Genomic DNA, 22,974 nt, shown 5'->3' on the forward strand with positions numbered 1-22,974 from the left:
ACATATAAGTGATACCATATGGTATTTGTCTTTTGCTGTCTGGCTTACTTCACTTAGCATAATGCCCTCCAGATTCATTGATGTTGTCACAAATGACAGGATTTCTTTCTTTTTTTTTAAGGCTAAAAATTGTTCCTGTGTATGTGAGTATGTGTGTATATCACATTTTCTCAATCCATTTATCTGTCATCAGACACTCCTTGGTTATTGTGAATAATGCTACTATGAACATGGGAGTACAGATATTTCTTTGAGGTAATGATTTCATTTCCTTTGGATGTATACCCAGAATAGGATTGCTGAATCATAGAGTAGCTCTATTTTTAATTTCTGGAGGAACCTGCATACTGTTTTCCGTGGTGGCTGAACCAACTTATATTTCCACCAACAGTGCCACAAGTATTCCTTTTTTTTCCACATTCTTGTCTTTTTGGTGATAGACACCCTAACAGCTGTGAGGCAGTATCTCGTTGTGGTTTTGATTTGCATTTTTCTGATGATTGAGGATACTGAGTACCCTTTCATGTACCTCTTGTACATTTGTACATCTTCTTTGGAAAAAATGTTTGTACAGGTTCTTCGCCTATTTTTTAATTGGATTATTTGTTTTTTTGCTCTCGAGTTGTATGAGTTCCTTGTATATTTTGGATGTTAATCCCTAATCATATTTGCAAATTTCATTAGATTTGCAGGTTTGCAAATATATTCTTCCATTCCACAGGTTGTCTTTTCATCATGTTGCTGGTTTCGATAACTATGTAGACCTTTTAAGTTGAAGTAGTCCCTCTTGTTTATTTTTTTTGCTTTTGTTGCCTTGGCTTTTGGTGTCAAATTCAAAAAATTATTGCCAAGGTTGATGTCAAGGAACTTACCCTTGTTTTTTCCTAGGACCTCTATGGTTTCACATCTTAACATTTATGTCTTTCATCTATTTTGAGTTGATTTTTGTGTGGTGTAAGATAGAGGGCAAGTTCATTCATTTGCATATGGCTGTCTAGCTTTCCCGACAGCATTTATTGCAGAGACTTTCCTTACCTCATTGTATATTCTTGACTATTTTGTCTAAGTTAATTGACTATATGGGCATGCGTTTATTTCTGGGCTCTCTATACTGTTCCATTGACCCTTATGACTGTTCTTGTTCCAATTCTATTCTGCTGTGATTGCTACAACTTTGTAGTAGTTTGACATCAGGAATTGTGATGCCTCCAGCTTTGTTCTTTCTCAAGATTACTTTGGCTATTCAATGTCTTTTGTAGTTTCATACAAATTTTAGGATTTTTTTTTTTTTTTCTGGAAAAATGCCATTGTAGCTTTGATAGAGATTGCACTGAATCTGTAGATTGCTTTGGTTGGTGTGGGCATTTTAACAATATTAATTCTTCCAGTCCTAGAGTATGGAATATCTTTTCATTTATTTATGTTGTTTAATTTCTACATGTTTGTGAATTTTCCAGTTTTTTTTTTAATCGATTTCTAGTTTTGTACCATTGTGATCAGAAAAGATGCTTGGTATGATTTCATTCTTCTTAAATTTATTAAGACTTGTTTTGTGGCCTAACATGTGATCTATCCTGGAGAATGCTCCACGTGCACCTGAGAAGAATGCGTTTCTGCTGCTGTTGGATGGAATGTCCTATATATGTCTAATAGCCTCATCTGGTCTAATGTGTGGTTCAAGTCCAGTATTTCCGTATTGGTTTTATGTTTGGATGATCTATCCATTGTTGAAAGTGTGGTATTGAATTAAATCATTTTTTAAGGATCCTGGATTTGTTTCCAAAGTTTTTATGTAAAATTCTATATCTAAATTCTTAAATTCCTAATTTGCTCCCTTTTTTCTAGACATGTAAAGCTATCACTATGGAGTTTTACAACGGTATACTTCCGTTTCACCCTTCTCATCCTTTGTGCTGTGCTGTGTCATGTGCTTTGTTTTGTATAAGCTACAAAATTCATAATACATTGTTATTTTTCTGCTTTGAACATCTAGTTATATTTGAAAGGAAATTGAAGTGATAAAATATGTTTTTTATTTACCACGTATTTACCATTTTTAGTACTCTTCAGTTCCTTTGTATAGATTGTAATTTCCACGTGGTATTTCCTTCTGTGAAAGAACTTCCTTTAACATTTCTTATAGTGGAAGTCTGTTAGTAATGAATTCTCTTAGCTTTTGTTTTTTTGAAAAGTTGATTTTTTCATCTTCTGTTTTGAGGGATAATTTCCCTGAGTGTAGGTAGAATTCTAGGTTGACATGGTTTAATTGTGTTTTTGTTTTTTAATTTCAGTATCTAAAAATGTTTCTTCATTGTTTTTGTTTTTTAATTTCAGTATCTAAAAACGTTTCTTCATTGTCTCCTGACCTGCACATTATCTGATGACAAATCTGCTGTACTTCTTATCATCCCCCCCCCCGCCCCCCCCCCCGCCCCCGCAACCCCTGGCTTTTTTTACTTGTAAGATTTTTCTCTCTTTCATGGGTTTTCAGCAATCTGATTCCAATGTGCTATGGTGTAGATCTTGTTTTAAAATTCTACTTGAGGTTCATTGAAAGTCTTGAATCTGTAGGTTTATAGTTTTCATTGAATTTGGTAAAACTGTGACTCTATTTCTACTACTATTTTTGCCTCCCCCTTTTTTTTCCCCAGGAGTCCAATTCCACATATGGTAGACTTCTTGATAAGAAACCATGTATCACTGATCCTGTGTTCATTTTTATTTTTAGTTGTCTTTTCTGTTTTCCATTTTGGATAGTTTCTTTTGTTCTGACCATTTATTCTGTTGTGTATACTCTGCTGTTAGTCTCAGCCAATATATTTTTCATTTGCTGCTGTTAATAGTATCCAGAGTATTTTTTATTGCAGATGCTATATTTTTAAAATTGAGAAGTTCCATTTGAGTCTTTTTTATATCTTCTACTTTCCTCACCACAGTTATGCATTCCTTTACTTATTAAAGATATGGTAAATATTTGTTATACCTTTTTAGTATTTTTTTTCCTGCTAGTTTCATCCTAGATGTCATTTCTGAGTTTGTTTCTTTTGCTTGATTTTTTTTTTCTGCTTTGTGTCACATTTTCCTGTGTTTTGCCTGCCTAGGAATTTTCTTAATGGATCCTGGGTGTTGTGAATCTTGTATTGTTGATTGCTGGATTTCATTTTATTCATCTAAAGGGAACTGTATAATCTAGTTCTATAAACTTTTCAGCTCTTTCTGGTTTCTGTTTTATGGCTAATGGTTTTTCTTTTTTGCCATTATAGATATGGATTTACATTTTTCATATGTTCTCAGTAGTATTTCAGAAAAGAAATTTGTGGTTGACCCCAGAGGGTGTTACATATGTATCTGTCTTATCTGAAGTTCAGCATCAAGGAACAATATTATCTGGTTGGATCCGCCCTGGGCATTTGAAGGAGGAAATTTTTAAGCTAATACAAAGTTCACTCACACACAGAGGCTTGGCTATTGAAATCTTCAATTTCCTTCACAGTCGAGATAGCCCAGGTGCTATATTAAAACTGGAGGAATCAATATGGAATAAGGGCAAATAAGGGAAAAGATTTTTATATTTCTCTTTTTTCCATTGCAGGCATATTCCCTGGAACCTTCATGAGCCAAGAAAAGGCTGGTTTTATTTTACTGCAAACCTGGATTTCATGTATGTCTTAATGCTGAAGTTGCTTTTTTCTATGGCTTGAAGACAGGGTTTAGACTCTGTGGGATCAGATGAACAAAGGCCCATTACCTTCTGTTTGGGAAATCGTCAAGAAGCTCTGATCTTCTGTTCCCTGGATTGAAGCCCCCTTGAGCAGTGTATCTGTTATTTGCAATAGAGCCTAGACCTTAGTATCTATGGTGCATTTTACTTACAGTGTGGTTTAGGAAGTCTGCATCTTGAGTGCTGCGGTTTTAATCTATTGTGAAAAACCATGCTGTCTCAGTTATAAGAGGACATTTCTGGGCTATAGTTTACAAGGTTTCTAAGGTATGGCACAGACTATAGATGGTCCCCAACTTACAACGTTTTGACTTACAGTGTTTTAACTTTATGATGGTGTAAAAGTGATATGCATTGAGTAGAAACTGTACTTCAAATTTTGAAGTTTGGTCTTTTTTTTAAGGCTAACAATATGTTGTACTATACACTCTTATGATACAGGACAGCAGCAGCTAGCTGTAGTTCCCAGTCAGCCTTGCAATCATGAGGGTAAATAGTGAAATACTTACAACCATTCTGTACGTATACAACCATTCTGTTTTTCATTTGGAGTGTAGTAGTCAATAAATTACATGAGATATTCAACACATTATTATAAAATCGGCTTTGTGTTAGATGATTTTGCCCAGGTGCAGGCTGATGTAAGTGTTCCGAGCACATTGTAGGTTAAGCTAAGCTATGATGTTCAGCAGGTTATGTGTACTAAATGCATTTTTTACTTACAATATTTTCAACTTATGATGGGTTTATTGGGATGTAACCCCATCTTAAGCTCAGGAAGATCTATAATTGTTTATTCAAAAATATATATTAACTATCTGCTAGAGTTCAGAAATTGTCTTTGGTGCAGGAGATGGACAGATAATATACTTCATACTGTCAAGACTTAAGGATTCTCTATAGAGAGGGAGACAAAAAAGATACTCCCTAAAACACACAACTCAAACTATGGGAACAGATCAGGGAAGACAACAGTGAAGTTATAGCTGAAGGAAATTAAAATGTTGAGCAGGAGTTTGCTTGAGGAGGCTGAGTGGTATTTTAGGCAGAGGGTCCAGCAAGGGCAAAGTCAGAGATGTGAGAGAACAATTTTAATTTAGTTTAGGTGATGTTAGCTGCTGTAACAAGTAAGCCTCAATGTCTTTAGCAATAAAGGTTTATTTTCATTTAAATAAAATTTAAAATAGGTATTCCTGGTAAGCATTATGTCTCTCTTCCAAGAAATAATTGAGAGATTCAGGGTCTTTCTATCTGTGGCTTCACCATCTTCATCACACAGCTTCCAGGCTGCTACTCTTATCTGCATCAAGTCAGCAAGTGGAAGAGAGAGCAGGGAGAATCTTTTTAGGAAATTGGAACACATTGCCCCTGTTCACATTCTGTTGGCTTGAAGTCAGTCACATAGCAACGCCTCAATGTGTGGGAGGCTGGGAAATGTAGTCCAGCTGTGTGCCCAGGAAGAAAAGGCAATGGTCTTGGTGATTGACTTTCTGTCATACGTTATATATTCTAGGAACTTCAAATAATGCTGTCTGGTTCTCCTATTAGTTTAAGTAGAGAAAATGCCAAAAAATAAAGCTGAATAGATAGTAGACCACGTCTTGCCTTTGTATTTACTGTGTTTCACAATTTGGAATCTTTTCTGAAGTCATTGGGAGTCATTTGAAGAATTTTAATTTGGCAAGTTTGTGCATTTAGAAAGATTGTTCCAGCAGTATTTTAAAGAGGCAGAATAATATAGGAGTTGATATTTCATTTCTGGAAGCTCTCTGCCTGATTGTACTTTTAGTTCTTCCATTTACTGAAAATATGACCTTTAGGAAGCTCTGACTTGTTTAAGCTTTTATTTCCTTATCAGTAAAATGGACACAATATTGATACTTATCTCACTGAATTGTCAAATAAAGTAATAGTCTTAAAGAAGACTGTAGTGCTTGATGCTGATACAAGGTAAAAATTAACTCCTATTTTTGCTGTTGATAATGATTATTGATGTGACTGGAGAAGCACTGGAAGGAGGTAAGAAGAAGGAAGGAAAGCAGTCAGAAAACCACTGTAATAACTCCAGTGTGAAATGATGAGTTCTATAATAAATGTGGTAGAACTAGAAATTAAGAGGAGTTTCATGTTTGAAAACATTAAGTCGGAGGAATAAGCATGATTTGGTGACGACTAAAAGTAGGAGACACAGAAGAAGGAGGAACAAGATTTGTAAGAGTCTGCCTTAGCACGGCTTTCTGGCACAGTGGTGCCCGTTACATGGGGAGGAATGGGCTTCTGGACTTTCTCTTCCTGTCTTGTTTTCTAGCACCTTGAATGAGCCCCTTCGTTATTGAGTGTAGGGCTCCTTGTGCCCCTGGTTCATGTCACCTACGAGGACTTTTGTGGACCAGGCTGGGAGTTCTACCCATTCTAACCTCAGAAGAGACCTCAGGGAGCTGAAGAGTAGTGATTCCAGTTCTCAGCCTGAATAATAAATGTTCCTTATTGCTTCACTTCCCAGGGCTTTTATAGCCATGGCTTCGGATGTGGGGCTGTGGGTCATTCTGTGTCCAGGCCCCTATATCGGTAGCGACTTAGACCTTGGAGGCTTACCCAGGTAAGTTGTTATCTGAGGCCCCTGGCCATGACTCCATATGGGCCCCTAGCACATTCAAATGCAAGTTAGAGCAAAGGGTTTTGCTGGTTTTCTGTGTACATTTTTAAACTATACTGCTTTCCCATTTAATGACATAGAAAATGAACTTTGGTTATTATATAGTATGTGTTTGTTTTACATAAACCTCCATCTCATTTCTGCAGTGTAAATAATATAGAGTACTTTTTTTTATTTTAGTAAAAGCTTGTGGCTGCCACTTAAACAATACCTTTGTAAGTTCTAGTTTTTGTGATGGAGGTACAAATAGTAAGAAATTGGGTCAATTATCTCTTTTTGAAGAGGGGTTTTCCCTTTTTAGCTTCCAGTCATTTTTTACTATAGTAAAATACACATAACATATTTACCATTTGGAAGTGTACAGTTTTGTGGCAATTAAGTACATCAAAAATGCTGAACAACCATCACCATTCTCTAGCGCCAGACTTTTTTGCCACCCAAAAAGGAAGTCCTATGCCCAGTCTTCTCCCATTATTCCTTCCCCCAGCCCCTGGCAACCACCAGTTTGCTTTCGGACCCTGTTGGTGTGCCTATTCTGTATATTTCACATGAATGGAATTATAGAATATGTGACCTTTCGTAACTGGCTTCTTTGCTTAGCATTATGTTTTCAAAGTTCACCCATGTTGTAGCATACAGTTCTTCATTCCCCTTTTATGGCTAAATAATACTCCGTCAAAGAGGATTTTTTAAAAACTTTAAAACAGCTTTATAAAAGTCTCACTCCAGACTAGGGGTTGGCAAACCTTTTCTGTAAAAGGCCAGATAATATTTTCAGCTTTGAGAGCCACGTACACTGTCTGTTGTGACTACTCAATCCTGCTCTTGTAGCATGAACACAGCTGCGACAATATGTAAATAAATGGGCGTGGCTGTGTTCCAATAGAACTTTATTTACAGAAACGGACAATGGCTCTGATTTGGCCTGTGGGCTGCAGTTTGATGACTCTGCTCCGGCTCATTTCCTCATTACACAACTCTGATGTGTATTTTGAGGAAAGAGGTGGTGGCTAAGGTGCTGAGCTATTTGCAACTAGAATGCAGATTGCTTTTTTTAGAGATGGATTAAGATCTCACAATATACTGTTCCAGTGTGGCTGTCCTTGTTTTCCAGCCTCATGCTTGAGTATTTCTTATTGCTGTTTCCTACCCCAAGAATGATTCCTACCTTTTCAATCCTAGCTGGTTACTCCGGGATCCAAAAATGAAGCTGCGAACAACTTACAGGGGCTTCACTAAAGCAGTGAATCTCTATTTTGATAAGATAATTCCCAAGATAGTTCAACTCCAGGTAAATCCAAATTCCCCATTCCTATGACCAAGGGAAGTCATTGCCTCAATTGATTTCCTGGTTAGGGCTAGCCTATTTTCTATCACACAGAAGCAGGAAGTGTATATAGCAGCTCGTTCCAATTCCTTATTTAAGAAATATTAGGTTTTTATTACCTTGCTTTTGTGCCTGTTTCCTACTTGCTGCCCACCAGGAAGCCTTTTCTCTGGCAGCGGACTGAAAATTGCACTCTGTATATTTTTGTTTTCTCTTCTCCGTTGTATCTTTGCCCTCAGTCACCATAAATGGGAAATTAATGATAGTCCTTAAAATGTCTTAATTTGGCTGCTAAAGGTAGCTACTTGTCAGCCCTTCACACATAATAGATTAGATGGGTGACCTTAGGTCAGCGATTTTGTAGAAGTTGCAATTTATTTGTTTTTTAACATCCCTCCACCATAATAAAACCATGGTGCCAAATATAATCATTGTTTAGTGCTACTATATTTCAAAAATGGTTGGAAAATATTTAAAGGACTATATAATAGATAGAAAATGAGCAGAAGGAGTGAACACAAATATAACATCTATTAGGTATCAAGCTTTCTGTGAAGCAATCAGCATTTACCTAGCATATTTCACTGCCATAGTAATCATTTGAAGGAGATGTTATCATAGATTGAATGGAGGCAATGGCAAACTTGTCTGTGGGTAGGAGAGGGCTTCACAGAGTGTGAATTTGAATTTACTAAGGAGAGTTGGTTCCTAACATTGTGAGTATCTCAGAGTTAATCAGACTCAGGAAAGCTGTTAAAACCACTAAGTGACTGAAGAGTGTGAATCAGTGTGTCATTTGGGGGATGTAGTGATTATCCTTTACAAAGATTAGAGCTGTGCTGTCCAGTATAGTAGCCATAGCCACATGTGGTTATTTAAACTTAAATAAATCAAAGAAAATTAAAAATTTGTTTCTTCCTTTACAGTAGACACATTTTTAGTGCTCAGTAGGCATGTGTGGATGGTTGCTACCATATTGAACAATGCAAACACAGAATATTTTCATCATCAGAAAGTTCCGCTTGACAGCATTGAATTAGAGTACTCAGCCCACTCCAGATCAGACCTGTCAGTCTTGAAACTCCTGGAAAACTAAATTAATAATCAGAACCTTGCTTAGCGAGCAGAAAAACAGGGTCTGAGGAGGTTGGGAGGCCTCAAAAGCATTTTATCATGGCGTTATGAATCAGTACTTGCAACTGAGTAGCTGCTTTTTAGAACTTTCAGTTGTATCAGTCTGGTTCTGAGTCTCTTGCTAACCCCAGTACTGTCAATTTCTGGATCTTCCCTCTTTGCATATATATTCTCTAATCTGCTAGATTCATAATTGGATGGATGGGAAAGGGAAAGAGAGAAGCAGGTTTTGAATAAGTTTTTCAATGTCAGCAGAGGGTGACATTTAAAGGTTTGAGAAACACTTTTTTGGGCCTTTTGTCCTCTTTTTTCCCTATCAGGATACAATGCAGTCAGTTATTCCTTGCTTGCTAAAAATTCTCCCATTTCAACTCTTTCCACCCAGTTGCTCCTGAGCCACGTTGAACACAGGTTTTGATGTGCAAACACTTCAGTGGCACTTAGACATAGTCCTGAGTGTTGTCCAGATTCTTACTTGCATGGTTGGTACGGAGTTTAATTCTTAGAAGTCAACACTATTTCTGTTTCTATATGCTGGGAGTAGTACCTCGTGCTTGCCCACGTATCTCCAAGATTAGGTTGAGGAGGTGCCAAAGTGGCACGATGAAGCTTGACTAGGGTGTGGTAGGTGCAAGATATGAAGAGGAAATATATTGGCTGGACTGGAGAGAATTTTAAAGATAGGAGATGACTGAGCATGTTACCATCAATAGATAGGAGTCAGTAGGGATGGGAAATGTGAAGATATTTGCAAGAGGGCATAATTAGGAGAGCAGAAGGGGATGTGATTCAGCACAAAGTTGGGATTAATAGAGAACTATGAGAAACATCAACATTTAAAAGGTGGGTAGGGCAAGAGGAGCTCACAAAAGAAACTGAAGAGTAGTGACCAGGGAGGCAGGCTAGAAACTAGGAGACAGCAATAGGAGACCACAGAAGAGAGGTTTTCAAGAAGGAGAAGGTAGCCAAGGATGTCAAATCTTGCTCAGAGAGGCAGTAAATTTGGATTGAAATTTATCATTTGAACTTAACAGAAGGTAATGTTAATCATGTAGGTGGAATGGAAAGAATAGAAATGAGTAAAAGAGTAAATGAGAGAATAAGAAGTCAAGTGTTAGTACAGGAATATTTCAGAGTTTGTCCATGAAGGTGAAGAGGGCAAGACAGTGGAAGGGGAAGTGGTCCAGGCAAGTTATTTTTAACAGAGGACTTTGAGTCAATTTAAATGATGATGGGGAGGGTTTAGTAAAGAAGGAGATGATGATACAGAAGACAGAAGGGTAGTCCAAAAAGAGTGAAGTTCCTGAGAAGTGGGAAGGAGGTGAGACGACTCTTAGGATGAGAGACACTTGACTCATTTAACTGGTGCTAAGGTAGAAAGGATGGAAGTGGAGGTTTGAAGCGTCATGCTTAATGCATTGAATCAGGAGGGAAAAAGGTAGGAGTCCATTAATAAGGAGTACTAGAAAAGGTAGGATTCTAGAAGAAATTGACTGCTGACTGTAGAGTGAGAGAAATTGTCTGAACTATAGTGTAACTTGGAGGTGAGTTTTGGAATATGTTATTTTTATGGCACTCTAAATATGTATGTACAACAGCAAATAGAGAAAATACAGCCTTTCCCATCAGTAACTTCACTCTCAAACTCTGGTCTCCTTGATCCTCAGTATGGAAAGGGAGGCCCCATCATTGCTCTGCAGGTTGAGAATGAATATGGTTCATATCATCAGGATAAAAGATACATGCCATATATTAAAAAGGTAAGTGCTCCTTTAACTTTCCTCCATATTTACATATTTATTTTCTCAGTTTGTTAGTTTGTGGAGCAAACATATCCCAAATAGCTGTAGCTTGCATGATACCATGGGATATAAAGATAAATTAGGTCCAGTTTAATTTTTTCATGCATTTGCATCCTAGAGAGGAGACAAGAAACTACCTACACAACTCTCATGTAAGGCAAAGAATGATGTTAAAATATTTTTCCTTTCTGTGAACATCACAGCTCTCTTTTGGTTGGTGTTTGTATAATACATCTTTTCTATCCTTTTACTTTCAGTTATTCTGGATTCATATGCTTAAGGAACATACCTTGTAAGCAGTATATAATTAGAGTTTGTTTTTGTTAATTCGTTATGAAGATTCTTGTCTTTTAAATGAGGTATTTGGCTTATTTACATTTAATATAATTACTGACAGTGGCATTTAAATCTACCATCCTGTTACTTTCTTTCTATTTGTCCTACTTGTCCTATGGTCCTTTTTCTTTTCTTTTTTTTTTCTTCTTTTGGATTGACTATTTTTCTTTTTTTTATTATTCCATTTTCTCCTGTGTTAGCTTGTTAAACAGTTTTTACTTCTCTTTTAGTATTGGCCATAGAGACTACTATTCGTCCGGGAACTATTAATGTCTAATATAAATTAGTGTGTTTGCCAGTTCCAAGGCAAAGAAAGCACCTGAGAATAGTTTAATTGCCTTTTCCTCTTTTCTTTTCTCAGTACTGTTGTTATTTCTTTTAATGCTATGTGTATTTTCGACCCACAAGATATTATTTTTATTATTGTATGGAGTCATTTAGATTTATGCACATAATTCACTTTTTGTTGCTCTTCTCTCCTCTCTAAGCATTCTCTCTCTTATCATTTCCTCTGCCTAAAGAACACCTATTTGTATTTTCTTTGTTGCAGGTATGCTATTAACAAATTCTCTCACCTTTTGTTTGCCTGAAAATGTGCCTAGCTCATCATCATTTTGAAGGATATTTGTACTTTATTTAGAATTCTAGGTTGGCAATCATTTTCTTTGCTGATTCTCTAGTGTACATTGTTTTTATGAAGAAGTTAAGTATTGATAAGATTATTGTTCCTTTGAAGGTAAAATGTATTTTTCTTCTTGTTCCTTTTAAGATTTATTTTTTGGTTTTCTCAACTTCACGAAGATTTGGCTAGGTGTGGTTTTCTTTCTGCTCTTATTCTGCTTACATTTGTTTGCACCCTTTATTATGTGGCTTGAAGTCTTCATTGGTTTTGGAAAATCTTCAGCAACTGTCAGCACCATTTTTTTCTCTCCTCTCCTCTAGGACTTCTGTTATACAAAATTAGATATTTTCATCATATCTGTTTTGCTCTTTTCTGGATGATTTTTTCTAAGATATCTTGTAATCTATGAATTTTCTCTGCAGCTTTGTCTAATTTGATGTTAAACCTAGGTTTAGTTTCAGATATAGTGATTTTTAGCTCTAGAATTTTCATTTGATTCTTTTCTATGGTTTCCTTTTTTTGGCCAAAATTTTTCCATTTAAAAAAAATTCCTTGAACATATTAATTATAATTATTTCAAAGCTATGTTTAAGAAACCTAATGTCTAATTTCCTATGTATCTGTTCTGTTGTTTGTTTTTCTCATGGTTTCAGTAAAGTAATATCTTTTGGTATACCTAATAATTTTTCAATCCAATTTATTTATGAAAACATGACTGAAATCATTTGAAGCTATTCATATGGGTTTATTTTTGCTTCCAGAAGGTAGTTGAAATGATTTGGAGCTGGGCTTTAATTATTATGAGAGCAAGTCGGATTCTTGTTCACCTTCTCTCCTAGGGGATAGCGCTTTGGGTCCCAGCTGAAAGCCTAGAATTGTTATGGCCCCTCCTCTACTTTGGCAGTCTATGAACTGCAATTTCTTTCCCCACATCTCATAAATTGCTGGGTAATCTACTCAGCTTTTCAGCCTCTCAGCTGATGCTTGGGGAATCAGACAATGTCTCAAGGAAAAATATGAGGCGTGCTGTATTCACCTCTCTAGGCTGCCTACCTCTCTGAAACCTGACTCCTCAAGTCCTGCCTTGATATATCTAGTATCTTCAAGTTAAAAAAAATTTTTTTTTGTCCAGTTCATCTAGTTGCTATTAGCAGGATGGTTAGTCTGAAACAAAATAGCCCACTGTCCTGGAAGTGGAACCTATTGCTATCCCTGTGAGTAGTGGTCCATGAATCCCGGTTAACACCCTTTTCATTATCAAGTGTTCTAATTTAGATGAAAAGTTATATGGTCACCTACCAATAGGCCCTATTGCTTGCTGGGACTAAAGGGGTGAAACATTGTGTCTCATTGGACCTATGGTAGTGGAAGATTGACTGTAATTAATATATGACATGCTGTCTCCTCTCACTCGTTCTGTTCACCTCTCAGCCTTCGCTGTTTTACAGAAGAGTTCAGGAGAAGCAAACCACCTTCTCATACCCAACAAGCAGCCCTAGGATAATTGCAGGAATAGTTTCACCTTCAGGATATTGTCACCCACAGACCCTGGAAGGCATACCTTTGGCTTTTCTCAGTATTCATGGTCATAGTCTCAGTATTTGACCTTTCAAGTAGATAAGTTTCTTAGCCTCTTCTGTCTTTCTTTGATTTAGACTCTCTTGGATTTATTTTTATTTAGAGACATTAAAGTCTCATGCAGCAACAAGTGTGACCATAAGGATGGACTAAACAAAAATTTACCTGCGCTTGCCATAGACCAAAGGAAAACCAGCAGTGTGTGTGTTTCCTAGTCCATCCTGTGAATTAGGTCCACGGCATGTGGTTAATTCGAGCATGAGTGTGGAGGACGGGGTTTGTCTTAAATTCTTTGATGCACTAGACAAAATCTGGGATTCAGGCCCTTAGGGGAAAGCACTTGTATTAAGGTGAATGCAAACAGTCCCACTGCCTCTTCCTTTAGGTCTGATATTTTAATTGTCAGTCTGGCCTTTCTGAGTGTGGCTGAGGCAGGGATGATGTTTTTTGTTCTAATTTACTAACTTACAAGTAGTTGGATGGGGGAATTAGAGCTTTTTCTCCATTCCTCAGCTTCATTCCAGTGTTTTTATCACCATCATTTTTTTCTAGAGAGAAGCCATTCCATGGGACCAGGGACAGTTCATTTACCTTACCAAATTTCTCCATAGGCCCTGATCACAAGAGGAATCAAGGTGCTGCTTATGACTGCTGATGATGGAGCAGAACTGACAAGAGGCCACTTAAAACGGGGTACAATTTCTCTTTATTTCCTGTACTAGTGAAGTCTGAAACAGAACAGTAGTCCTTCTGATGCTTTATTTTTCCCCATAGTTTTCTTTGTAAAGATTTTATTTATTTGAGAGAGAGAGAGAGCATGAGAGCATGCACACCCACAAATGGGGGATGGGCAGAAGAGGGAGTGGGAGAAGCAGGTTCCCCACTGAGCACGGAGCCTGACAGGGGGCCTGATCCCTGGGACCCCGAGATCACAACCTGAGCTGAAGTCGGATGCTTAACAGACTGAGCCACCCAGGTGCCCTGAGGCCCCATAGTTTTTAGGAAAAAGTGGTGGGGCTGAGTTAAGGAACCGGTCCTTACCTTGCTACCCCACCAGCTGTTACCCTAGAGCACCAACAATGCTGAACGCTTGCTCCATCCTTTCCAGTCCTCTGGGCCTGGCTGGGACCAGAGTAAAGACTATCTTTGTCATTGCCAAATGGCCATGACTGAACAACAGGAAGTGGAGGCAGTGTCAGAGAAATAGTACTGTCGTGGACCGAGCCCCAGGAGCTCAGGGGATAAATAAGTTTGGGGAATAAGCATAGTAGGGAAACATGGAATAGAATTATAAGGAAGAAATATGGATTGGTATTTTGGAAAATGGAAAAAGGCAATGTGCAGACAAATAGAACCGGAGAACAGTGCTATTTGCAGTCCTTTCACCCAAACAGCTTGTCAGGCATGTTCTCCTCCCATCTTTTGGCATCTTTCATCTCGTAGGAGAGGCAGGACAGTGTTCTGAATTAGAAGTCATGAGATCTATAGTCAAGTTTTAGGTCTTAGGCTATTCATCTCTCTGGGCTGAGTTTCTTCATTTGGCTTTCATTTATTCATCAGCATAATGTGATTTTATCTTAACTGCCCTTATTGTCTGCGTCATTCGTTGTAAATGCTAAGTGAAGGGACGTATGGGAAAGCACTTTGTATGGAGCAGGTTTGGACCCACATGCAGGATCCTATCTTTATTATTAACCACAGTCAATAAAGTGTTAATGAGAACTACCTGTGAGGTGTATGTGCAGAAGGTGTGGAGGCCCAGGTCTTCATCCTGTGTCTGGGAGTATCTTCTGTCTCTGCTCAACCGTGCTGGTAGGAGGACCTTATACACAGTGTCTCCTTTTCCTCCACAGTACTTTCCACTGTCCACATGAAGCATATAAAGAAAGCAACTTATGATACACTCTTATCCATTCAGGTAAGGACATTCCAGAGATGGCATATGTTTTGATTCTTGCTTACGCTAGGATCTCTAGCTCATTTTGGGGGGAAGTTCTTTAGTTCAGTTAAGACTTTGATCTGTTATGCCCTTGAAATGCCTGCTCTAGGGGGTGTGGGGTGTAACTAAATCAAGTTCAAATGCTTACAATGCCTGGCCCGTAGCCCCTTAGAAGGATACAGAATGAGAAACGTGGCACACTAGCAGGGCAGCATCAGTAGGAATCCTCACAGCAGTCCAGGGGCTATGCCCTACCCCAAGTGACGCTCAGGTTTTAAGGAATGGGAACCATCCTTGCAGAGAAGCCTCAGTCTCAGGGGAGGAGCCAACCAGTGTCCTTTGTCACAGCTTTATAGGTATAGATTCCAGGTCTGCGGAAGGGAACTCTTGGTTTCAAGATACACTGCATGCAGAAAGCTAGACCTATACGAGGAATTTATGTTATCATTGGTAGTTCTCCAGTCCAGATCTGATTTGCTTATCAGAGGTCATCTTAATCATAGCAATCTACCTGATAACGTGGATAACAGTCTGCCTTTATCTGGTTTTCAGGTAGACCTGAAGTTAGTTTGCATGGGCAAAGAGAGAGATTTTGTTAACCCTTTACTCATAGCCCCATTCACCTGTAACTACTTATGATCCAGTGAGAAAGACAGGGAATGTAAATAAATGCAAGATAGGAAGTGCTAATTGCCATAAAACTGTTAGTGGGTAACTGGAGATCAGAGGGTGGCACTGGTTTCTACCCCTAGCTGAGATCCATGCATACATGTTTCATTTTTCACAGGACTGAAATATATAGTATTAGGAGCAAAAGAAGAATATGTTAATTACCATCAATATAAAATAATGTCTGGAATTCTAAAAACTGTTAAATCCCTGATTCTCTTCCCCTGTGGTCTGAGACAACACTAACATTTAGATAAAAGTATAAAGGGAGATGTATCCAGCCTTATAATGACTGGGCCAACATCAGGAAGTAGTACAGGTAGCTCAGAGCTGTGCAGGGATTGGGGTGAGTGCATTCCAAGAGAATATGAAGAGAGACTAATTCCCAGGGCAAAATAAACACTCCGATAGATGCTAACATTATGATAATGGAGGAAGAAGGGAGGGGGGGAGCAATAAAACCAGCAGAGTCTAGAGTTAAAAGTGATATGCTGTCTATAATTAGCAAAGTTCTGAAAATAAGGTCATTTGTTTATTTATTGGGTCAGTCAGGTAAGTGTTTTTAGCATCTACTATGTACCAGTTAGGTACTTTTCCAGGCATTGTGTATAAAGCAGTGAACGAAATCTATAAAAGTGAAACTTTTAGAGTTTATATTTTAGTGGTAAGAGACAATGAATAAATAAAAATAAAAATAGAGTATGGGTTAGTAACAAAAGCTAGAAAAACATAATATTTATATACACAGCTTTTTTATGTTTATTTCTTATATCACCATGTTAGAAACTATTAATCTTATTCTCATTTTGCGGATGAGGAAAGATGACTTAGGTTAAATTACTGATTTGAGATCATAGGTGGACAGTCAGATCATGCAATAGAATAACCCAGACTTAAACCTTCTGCTTCCAAATCCCATGCTCTTCTCACTTTCTTATATCATTAACCATTTTAAATTCCTTTGGTGGTGAGAGAATGATTTGATACAATATAGGAGCAATCACAGGAATTGAATAGTGAAAATGAGTACCCATAGCTTTAGAAGGGTCATTGTAATTTGTTTCTAGTACATTTCTTACGTGAGAAAGTGAACATGAGAGAAACAGAATTCTTAGGACAGATGTAACTGGATATGGGGAGAAAGCAGAGCTTTTGAACCCCTATTTTGTTTTTGTGTTCTCAAAGAGATTCCTATCCAAACTGGTCAAGGTGGAGCCTACATACTTAAGGGGGAGCTCAAGCTTGAAGTGCATGAGAAGTTAGACATTTCAAATTTAGATCAGAATGAACACGTTATTTTGAGTGGGTACCTTGTGCCAGATCCTGTGCTAGGCTCTGGATACATACTGGTGACGAAAAAGATATCTTCTTTGTCCTTGCGGAGGACTTTCCAGGATTGTTCAATGAGTATGGGGGCTCTGTTGTTCGCTTTGCTCTGACCGATCCTCTTCTGAGGGAAGGTACCAGAAGCTGTGCTTGTCGAAGGTCTAGATGAGACAGTGTGGGAAAGGAGGGGCTCATCCACCAAATGATGGGATCTGCTGTATCACAGTAGGCCGAAGTCAGCACACAGGAATCATAAAGTCCCTGCATTAAAACCAGCAGCAAAAACAGCAACAAAGCTGAAAGAACAAATGCAGATAGGAAGAGATCCATCCTAATGGCAGTTCATGTGCAAGAGATTGAGGATGCTTTTGATGGCAGCCTTAACCTAAATCAAATCTGTGACATCTACTGCCAATAGTTTTGAAGACTTGGGTTTTATTACGATGAGTGACATTACCACATTTCTTCATACTGGTAGGAGCACAATTAAAGTGTTTGTTTTTGTGATTCTGCTCCGGCCATTTTGTCTTAGGGGGTATTATAACAAAGTGCAATGCTTCCAGGAAACATAATTTAGGATTTCTCTAAAAATAAATGAAAGGAATTGAGAGTTTAGTTTGGAGTTGACCAAGGTGGTGACACAGGAGACTCCTGAACTCCCTTCCTCCCACACATACCCCAAATGTACAGCCACCCACAGCAATTCCCTCTGAAATAGTCCAGAAACTAGCTGAGTGACTCTACTTATTGTGAGAATGAAAAAATATCCACATCAAAATAGGTGAGAAAGCCTGAGACACGTTCTAACCATAAACATCACCCCCTAATATACTGTCACAATCGAGAGGGAACCCTCAGCTCCTAGCTACTCCCTGAGGAGTGGAGGAATGGGACCCCACCTCTAGCTCCCCAGCTTCGAAGACTCCCACTGGAGGTATGGTATTCCAAACACCTAGCTCTGAAAACTGTGCCCATGAGACCCACAAGACTATTAAAAAAAAAAATTGTAGTGGCCTCATGAACACTAATCATGACTGTCCCCCCAGGGCTCAGCACAGAGGGAAAGGCAAAATCATCCATGTCCCAGTCTATCTATGCCCAAAGAAGTATATCTGCAACTTTAAAAGTTGCTGCCTGAGGGCCAGGCTTCTAATTTAGGAGGCAACGAGAGGCTGGCTTCAATCTTTCCAGTCCTGGGAAGCTGGCAGACACATTTCACACCTTCTTTCAGTTCACTCCAATAATAAAACCAAGTCCCCAGCATCTCCCTGGTTAGAACTTGTGCACATATCTGGTGCCTAGCTTTTGCAGTAGTGACCTGAGAAACAGACTGCTGGATCACCTGGTTCTAATAGCCAATGGCACCTGTATTCATGAGTATTACAGTATCTTAGCAAAGAGAGAGTCCTTAACAAGCACAGAAGCATCTCCTCCCCACGCTGTGGCTGTATATACCTGGGCCCAGCACAGGCGAAGCAAGCTAAAATGCTCATCTCCCAGTTTCTCCCTGGAAGGAGCTTAACAACATACTTTCCTTGCTGGTGCCTGAGAGTCCCGCCTCTAATCAGTCTGCATCTAGTAAGCTGATTGTTATCCTCTCCTTTGAGACACTGTCAGCTCTTAGCACATGCTCAACAAAGAAGACAGCTTAGAAAATCACAAAAGTTTGAGAGACAGCTAGGAACTTGGGCTGGGCTAATCAACAAGGCTCATCTCGTGCATGAGATCATTCTGTCAAGATGGGGAGAGATGGCTGTTTTATCTAATACACAGAAATTAACAGAGTCAAATAAAATAAAATAAAAAACCCACAGAGGAATAAGTTCCAAACAAAAGAAGAAGAAACTCCAGAAGCAGATCTTAATGAAATGTAAATAAGTGCTTTGCCTTATAGAGAGTTCAAAATAATCATCATAGAGGTACTTACTGAGGTCAGGAGTGCAATGCATATGCAAAGTGAGAATTTAAACAAAGAAATAGAAAATATAAAAAAGTACCAAACAGAAACTATAGAGCTGAAGAATATAATAATTGAACTGAAAAATCCAGTAGAGGGGCTCAACAGTAGAGTTGATGAAGTGGAAAAAATAATCTGCAAACTCAAAGACAGGGTGGTAGAATTCATCCAATCATAAGAGGAAAAAAAAAAAGAATGGAAAAACGTGTGCTGATAGCTTAGGGGATTTATGGGGCACCATATGGGACAAATCAAACAGATGAATATACACATTATAGAGATCCTGGAAGGAGAAGAGAAAAGGGAGCATAAGGCTTATTCAAAGAAATTGATGACTGAAAACTTACCTAGCTTAAGGAATGAAACAGACATCCAGATCCAGGAAGCCCAGAGAGTGCCAAATAAAATTAATCCAAAGAGACTTACACTGGGACACAGCAATATTAATTTGTCAAAAGGTAAAGACAAGGAGAAAATCTTAAAAACAGCAAGAAAGAAGCAACTTGTTACCTATAAGGGAACCCACATAAGGCTACCACAGATTTTTTTTTTTAAATTTTAAAATTCAGTTTAATTAGCATATACTCTATTATTTGTTTCAGAGCTAGAATTCAATGATTCATTAGTTGCATACAATACCCAGTTCTCATTACTGCAAATGCTCTCCTTATTGCCCATCACTTAGTTACCCCATCCCCCCACTCACCTCCCGTCTAGCAATCCTCATTTGTTCCCTATACTTAAAAGTCTCTTATGGTTTGCCTCCCTCTCTCATTTTATTTATCCTTCCCTTCCCCATGTTCATTTGTTTTGTTTCGTATATGAGTGAAATCATATGATATCTGCCTTTCTCTGACTGACTTATTTCACTTAGCATAATACCCTCTAGTTCCATCCACTTTGCTGCAAATGGTGAGATTTCATTCTTTTTTTTTTAAGATTTTATTTTATTTATTTGACACAGAGAGAGAGAGCCAGCGAGAGAGGCAACACAAGCAGGGGGAGTGGGAGAGGAAGAAGCAGGCTCCCAGCAGAGCAGGGAGCCCGATGCGGGGCTCAATCCCAGGACCCTGGGATCACGCCCTGAGCCAAAGGCAGATGCCACCCAGGTGCCCCAGATTTCATTCTTTTTGATGGCTGAGTAATATTCCATTATGTATATATGCATTTATAGCATATCTTCTTTATCTGTTTGTCTGTGTTGTCAGTTGATGGACTTCTGGGCTCTTTCCATATTTTGGCTATTGTGAACATTGCTGCTATAAACATTGGGGCGTAAGTGCCCCTTCGAATCACTATGGTTGGATCCTTTGGATAAATACCTGGTAGGGGAATTACTGGGTCATGGGGTAGCTCTATTTTTAAATTTTTGAGGACCCTCCATTACTGTTTTCCAGAGTGGCTGCACCAGTTTGCATTCCCACCAACAGTGTAAGAGGGTTCCCCTTTCTCTACATCCTCGCCAACATCTGTTGTTTCCTGACATGTTAATTTTAGCCATTCTGACCAGTGTGAGGTGGTATCTCATTATGGTATTGCTTTGTATTTTCCTGACGACAAGCGATTTTGAGTATTTTTTCATGTGTCTGTTGGTCATTTTTATGTCTTCTTTGAAGAAATGTCTGTTCATGTCTTCTGTCCATTTCTTGACCAGATTTTTTATTTTTTTGGGGGGGTGTTGAGTTAGGTAAATTCTTTATAGATTGTGGATACTAGCCTTTTATCTGATAAGATATTTGCAAATATCTTCTCCCATTCTGTAGGTTGTCTTTTGGTTTTGGCAACTGTTTCCTTTGCTGTGCAAAAGCTTTTAATCTTGTTGAAATCCCAATAGTTCATTTTTGCTTCTGTTTCCCTTGCCTTTGGAGATGTGTCTAGCAAGAAGTTGCTGTGGCCAAGGTCAAAGAGGTTGCTGCCTGTGTTCTCCTCTAGGATTTTGATGGATTCCTATATCACATTTAGGTCTTTCATCCATTTTGAGTTTATTTTTGTGAATGGTGTAAGAAAGTGGTCCAGTTTCATTCTCCTGCATGTCACTGTCCAGTATTCCCAACACCATCTGTTGAAGAGACTTGTCTTTTTTCCATGGGATATTCTTTCCTGCACTGTCAAAGATTAGTTGAGGGTCCATTTCTGAGTTCTCTGTTCTGTTCTATTGAGCTATGTATCTGTTTTTATGCCAGTGCCATACTGTTTTGATGATTACAGTTTTGTAATACAGCTTGAAGTCCAGAATTTTGATGCTTCCAGCTTTGGTTTTCTTTTTCAACATTCCTTTGGGTATTCAGGGTCTTTTCTGGTTCTGTAGAAATTTCAGGATTGTTTGTTTCAGCTCTGTGATAAAAGCTGATGGTATTTTGATAGGGATTTATTGAATGTGTAACTGCTTTGGGTAGCATAGACATTTTAACAATATTTGTTCTTTCAACCCATGAGCATAGAATGTTTTTCCATTTCCTTGTGTCTTCCTCAATTTCTTTCATAAGTGTTCTGTAGTTTTCAGACCATAGATCCTTTACATCTTTGGTTAGGTTTACTCCTAGGTATCTTATGGGTTTTGGTGCAATTGTAAATGGGATTGATTCCTTGATTTTTCTTTCTTCTGCCTCATTGTTAGTGTATGGAAATGCAACTGACTTCTGTGCATTGATTTTATATCCTGCCACTTTGCTGAATTCCTGTATCCGTTCCAGCAATTTTTTGGTAGAGCCTTTTGAGCTTTCTACATAGAGTATCATGTTGTTTGTGAAGAGTGAGAGTTTTACTTACTCTTTGCTGATTTGGATGCAGTTTATTTCTTTTTGTTGTCTGATTGCTGAGGCTAGGACTTTCAATATTATGTTGAACAACAGTGGTGAGAGTGGACATCCTTGTGTTCCTGACCTTAGGGGAAAAGCTCTCAGTCTTTTCCTATTGAGGATGATATTCACTGTGGGATTTTCGTATATGGCTTTTATGATATTGAGGTATGTTCCTTATATCCCTACACTGTAGGATGCTGTATTTTGTCAAATGCTTTTTCTGCATCTGTTGTGAGGATCATTAGATTCTCATCCTTTCTTTTATTAATGTGCTGTATTACACCGATTGATTTGCAGATCTTCAACCACCCTTGCAGCTCAGGAATAAATTCCACTTGGTCGTGGTGATTAATCCTTTGAATGTACTGTTGGATCCTATTAGTGAGTAGCTTGGTGAGAATTTTTTTAAATCCATGTTCATCAGTGATAGGTCTATAATTCTCCTTTTAATGGGGTCTTTGTCTGGTTTTGGCATCAAGGTAATGCTGGCTTCATAGAAGGAGTTTAGAAGATTTCTTTCCATTTCTATTTTTTGAAATAGATTTAGAAGAATAGGTATTAATTCTTCTTTAAATGTTTGGTAGAATTCTGCTGGGAGGCCATCTGGCCCCCTGGATTCTTGTTTTTTGGGAGATTTTTGATTACTGATTCAATTTCTTTGCTGGTTATTGGTCTGTTCAGGTTTTCTATTTCTTCCTGTTTCAGTTTTGGTAGCTTATATGTTTCTAGGAATTTATCCATTTCTTCCAGACCGCTTAATTTCTTGACATATAATTGTTCATAATATTCCCTTATAATCATTTGTATTTCTGTGGTATTGGTTGAGATCTCTCCCCTTTCATTCATGGTTATGTTTATTTGGGTCTTTTCTCTTTTCTTTTTGATAAATCTGGCTAGGGGTTTATCGATTTTATTAATTCTTTCAAAGAACCAGTTCTTAGTTTCATTGTTCTGTTCTACTCTGTTTTTTTTTTATTTCTATACTTTTGATTTTTGTTCTAATCTTTATTATTTCTCTTCTTCTCCTGAATTTAGGCTTTATTTGTTGTTCTTTTTCCAGCTCCTTTAGGTGTAAGTTTAGGTTGTGTATTTGAGACTTTTCTTAT

General features: G+C 38.2%; 1 protein-coding gene across 2 annotated transcripts in view; it reads left to right on the forward strand.

Moving 5' to 3' along the window:
• Positions 1–22,974, forward strand: part of LOC113259845 (beta-galactosidase-1-like protein 2) — a 64,428-nt gene that overhangs the window by 17,909 nt on the left and 23,545 nt on the right. For both annotated transcript variants that reach the window (XM_057316831.1, XM_057316832.1), the window contains exons 4-9: positions 3,593–3,661; positions 6,225–6,320; positions 7,560–7,668; positions 10,506–10,598; positions 13,788–13,869; positions 15,030–15,094. In XM_057316831.1, coding sequence (XP_057172814.1) covers positions 3,593–3,661; positions 6,225–6,320; positions 7,560–7,668; positions 10,506–10,598; positions 13,788–13,869; positions 15,030–15,094 — 514 coding nt within the window. The remainder of the gene's footprint in view (positions 1–3,592; positions 3,662–6,224; positions 6,321–7,559; positions 7,669–10,505; positions 10,599–13,787; positions 13,870–15,029; positions 15,095–22,974) is intronic.

This window comes from Ursus arctos, unplaced genomic scaffold (assembly GCF_023065955.2).
Source record: "Ursus arctos isolate Adak ecotype North America unplaced genomic scaffold, UrsArc2.0 scaffold_22, whole genome shotgun sequence".
Lineage (NCBI taxonomy): Eukaryota > Metazoa > Chordata > Mammalia > Carnivora > Ursidae > Ursus > Ursus arctos.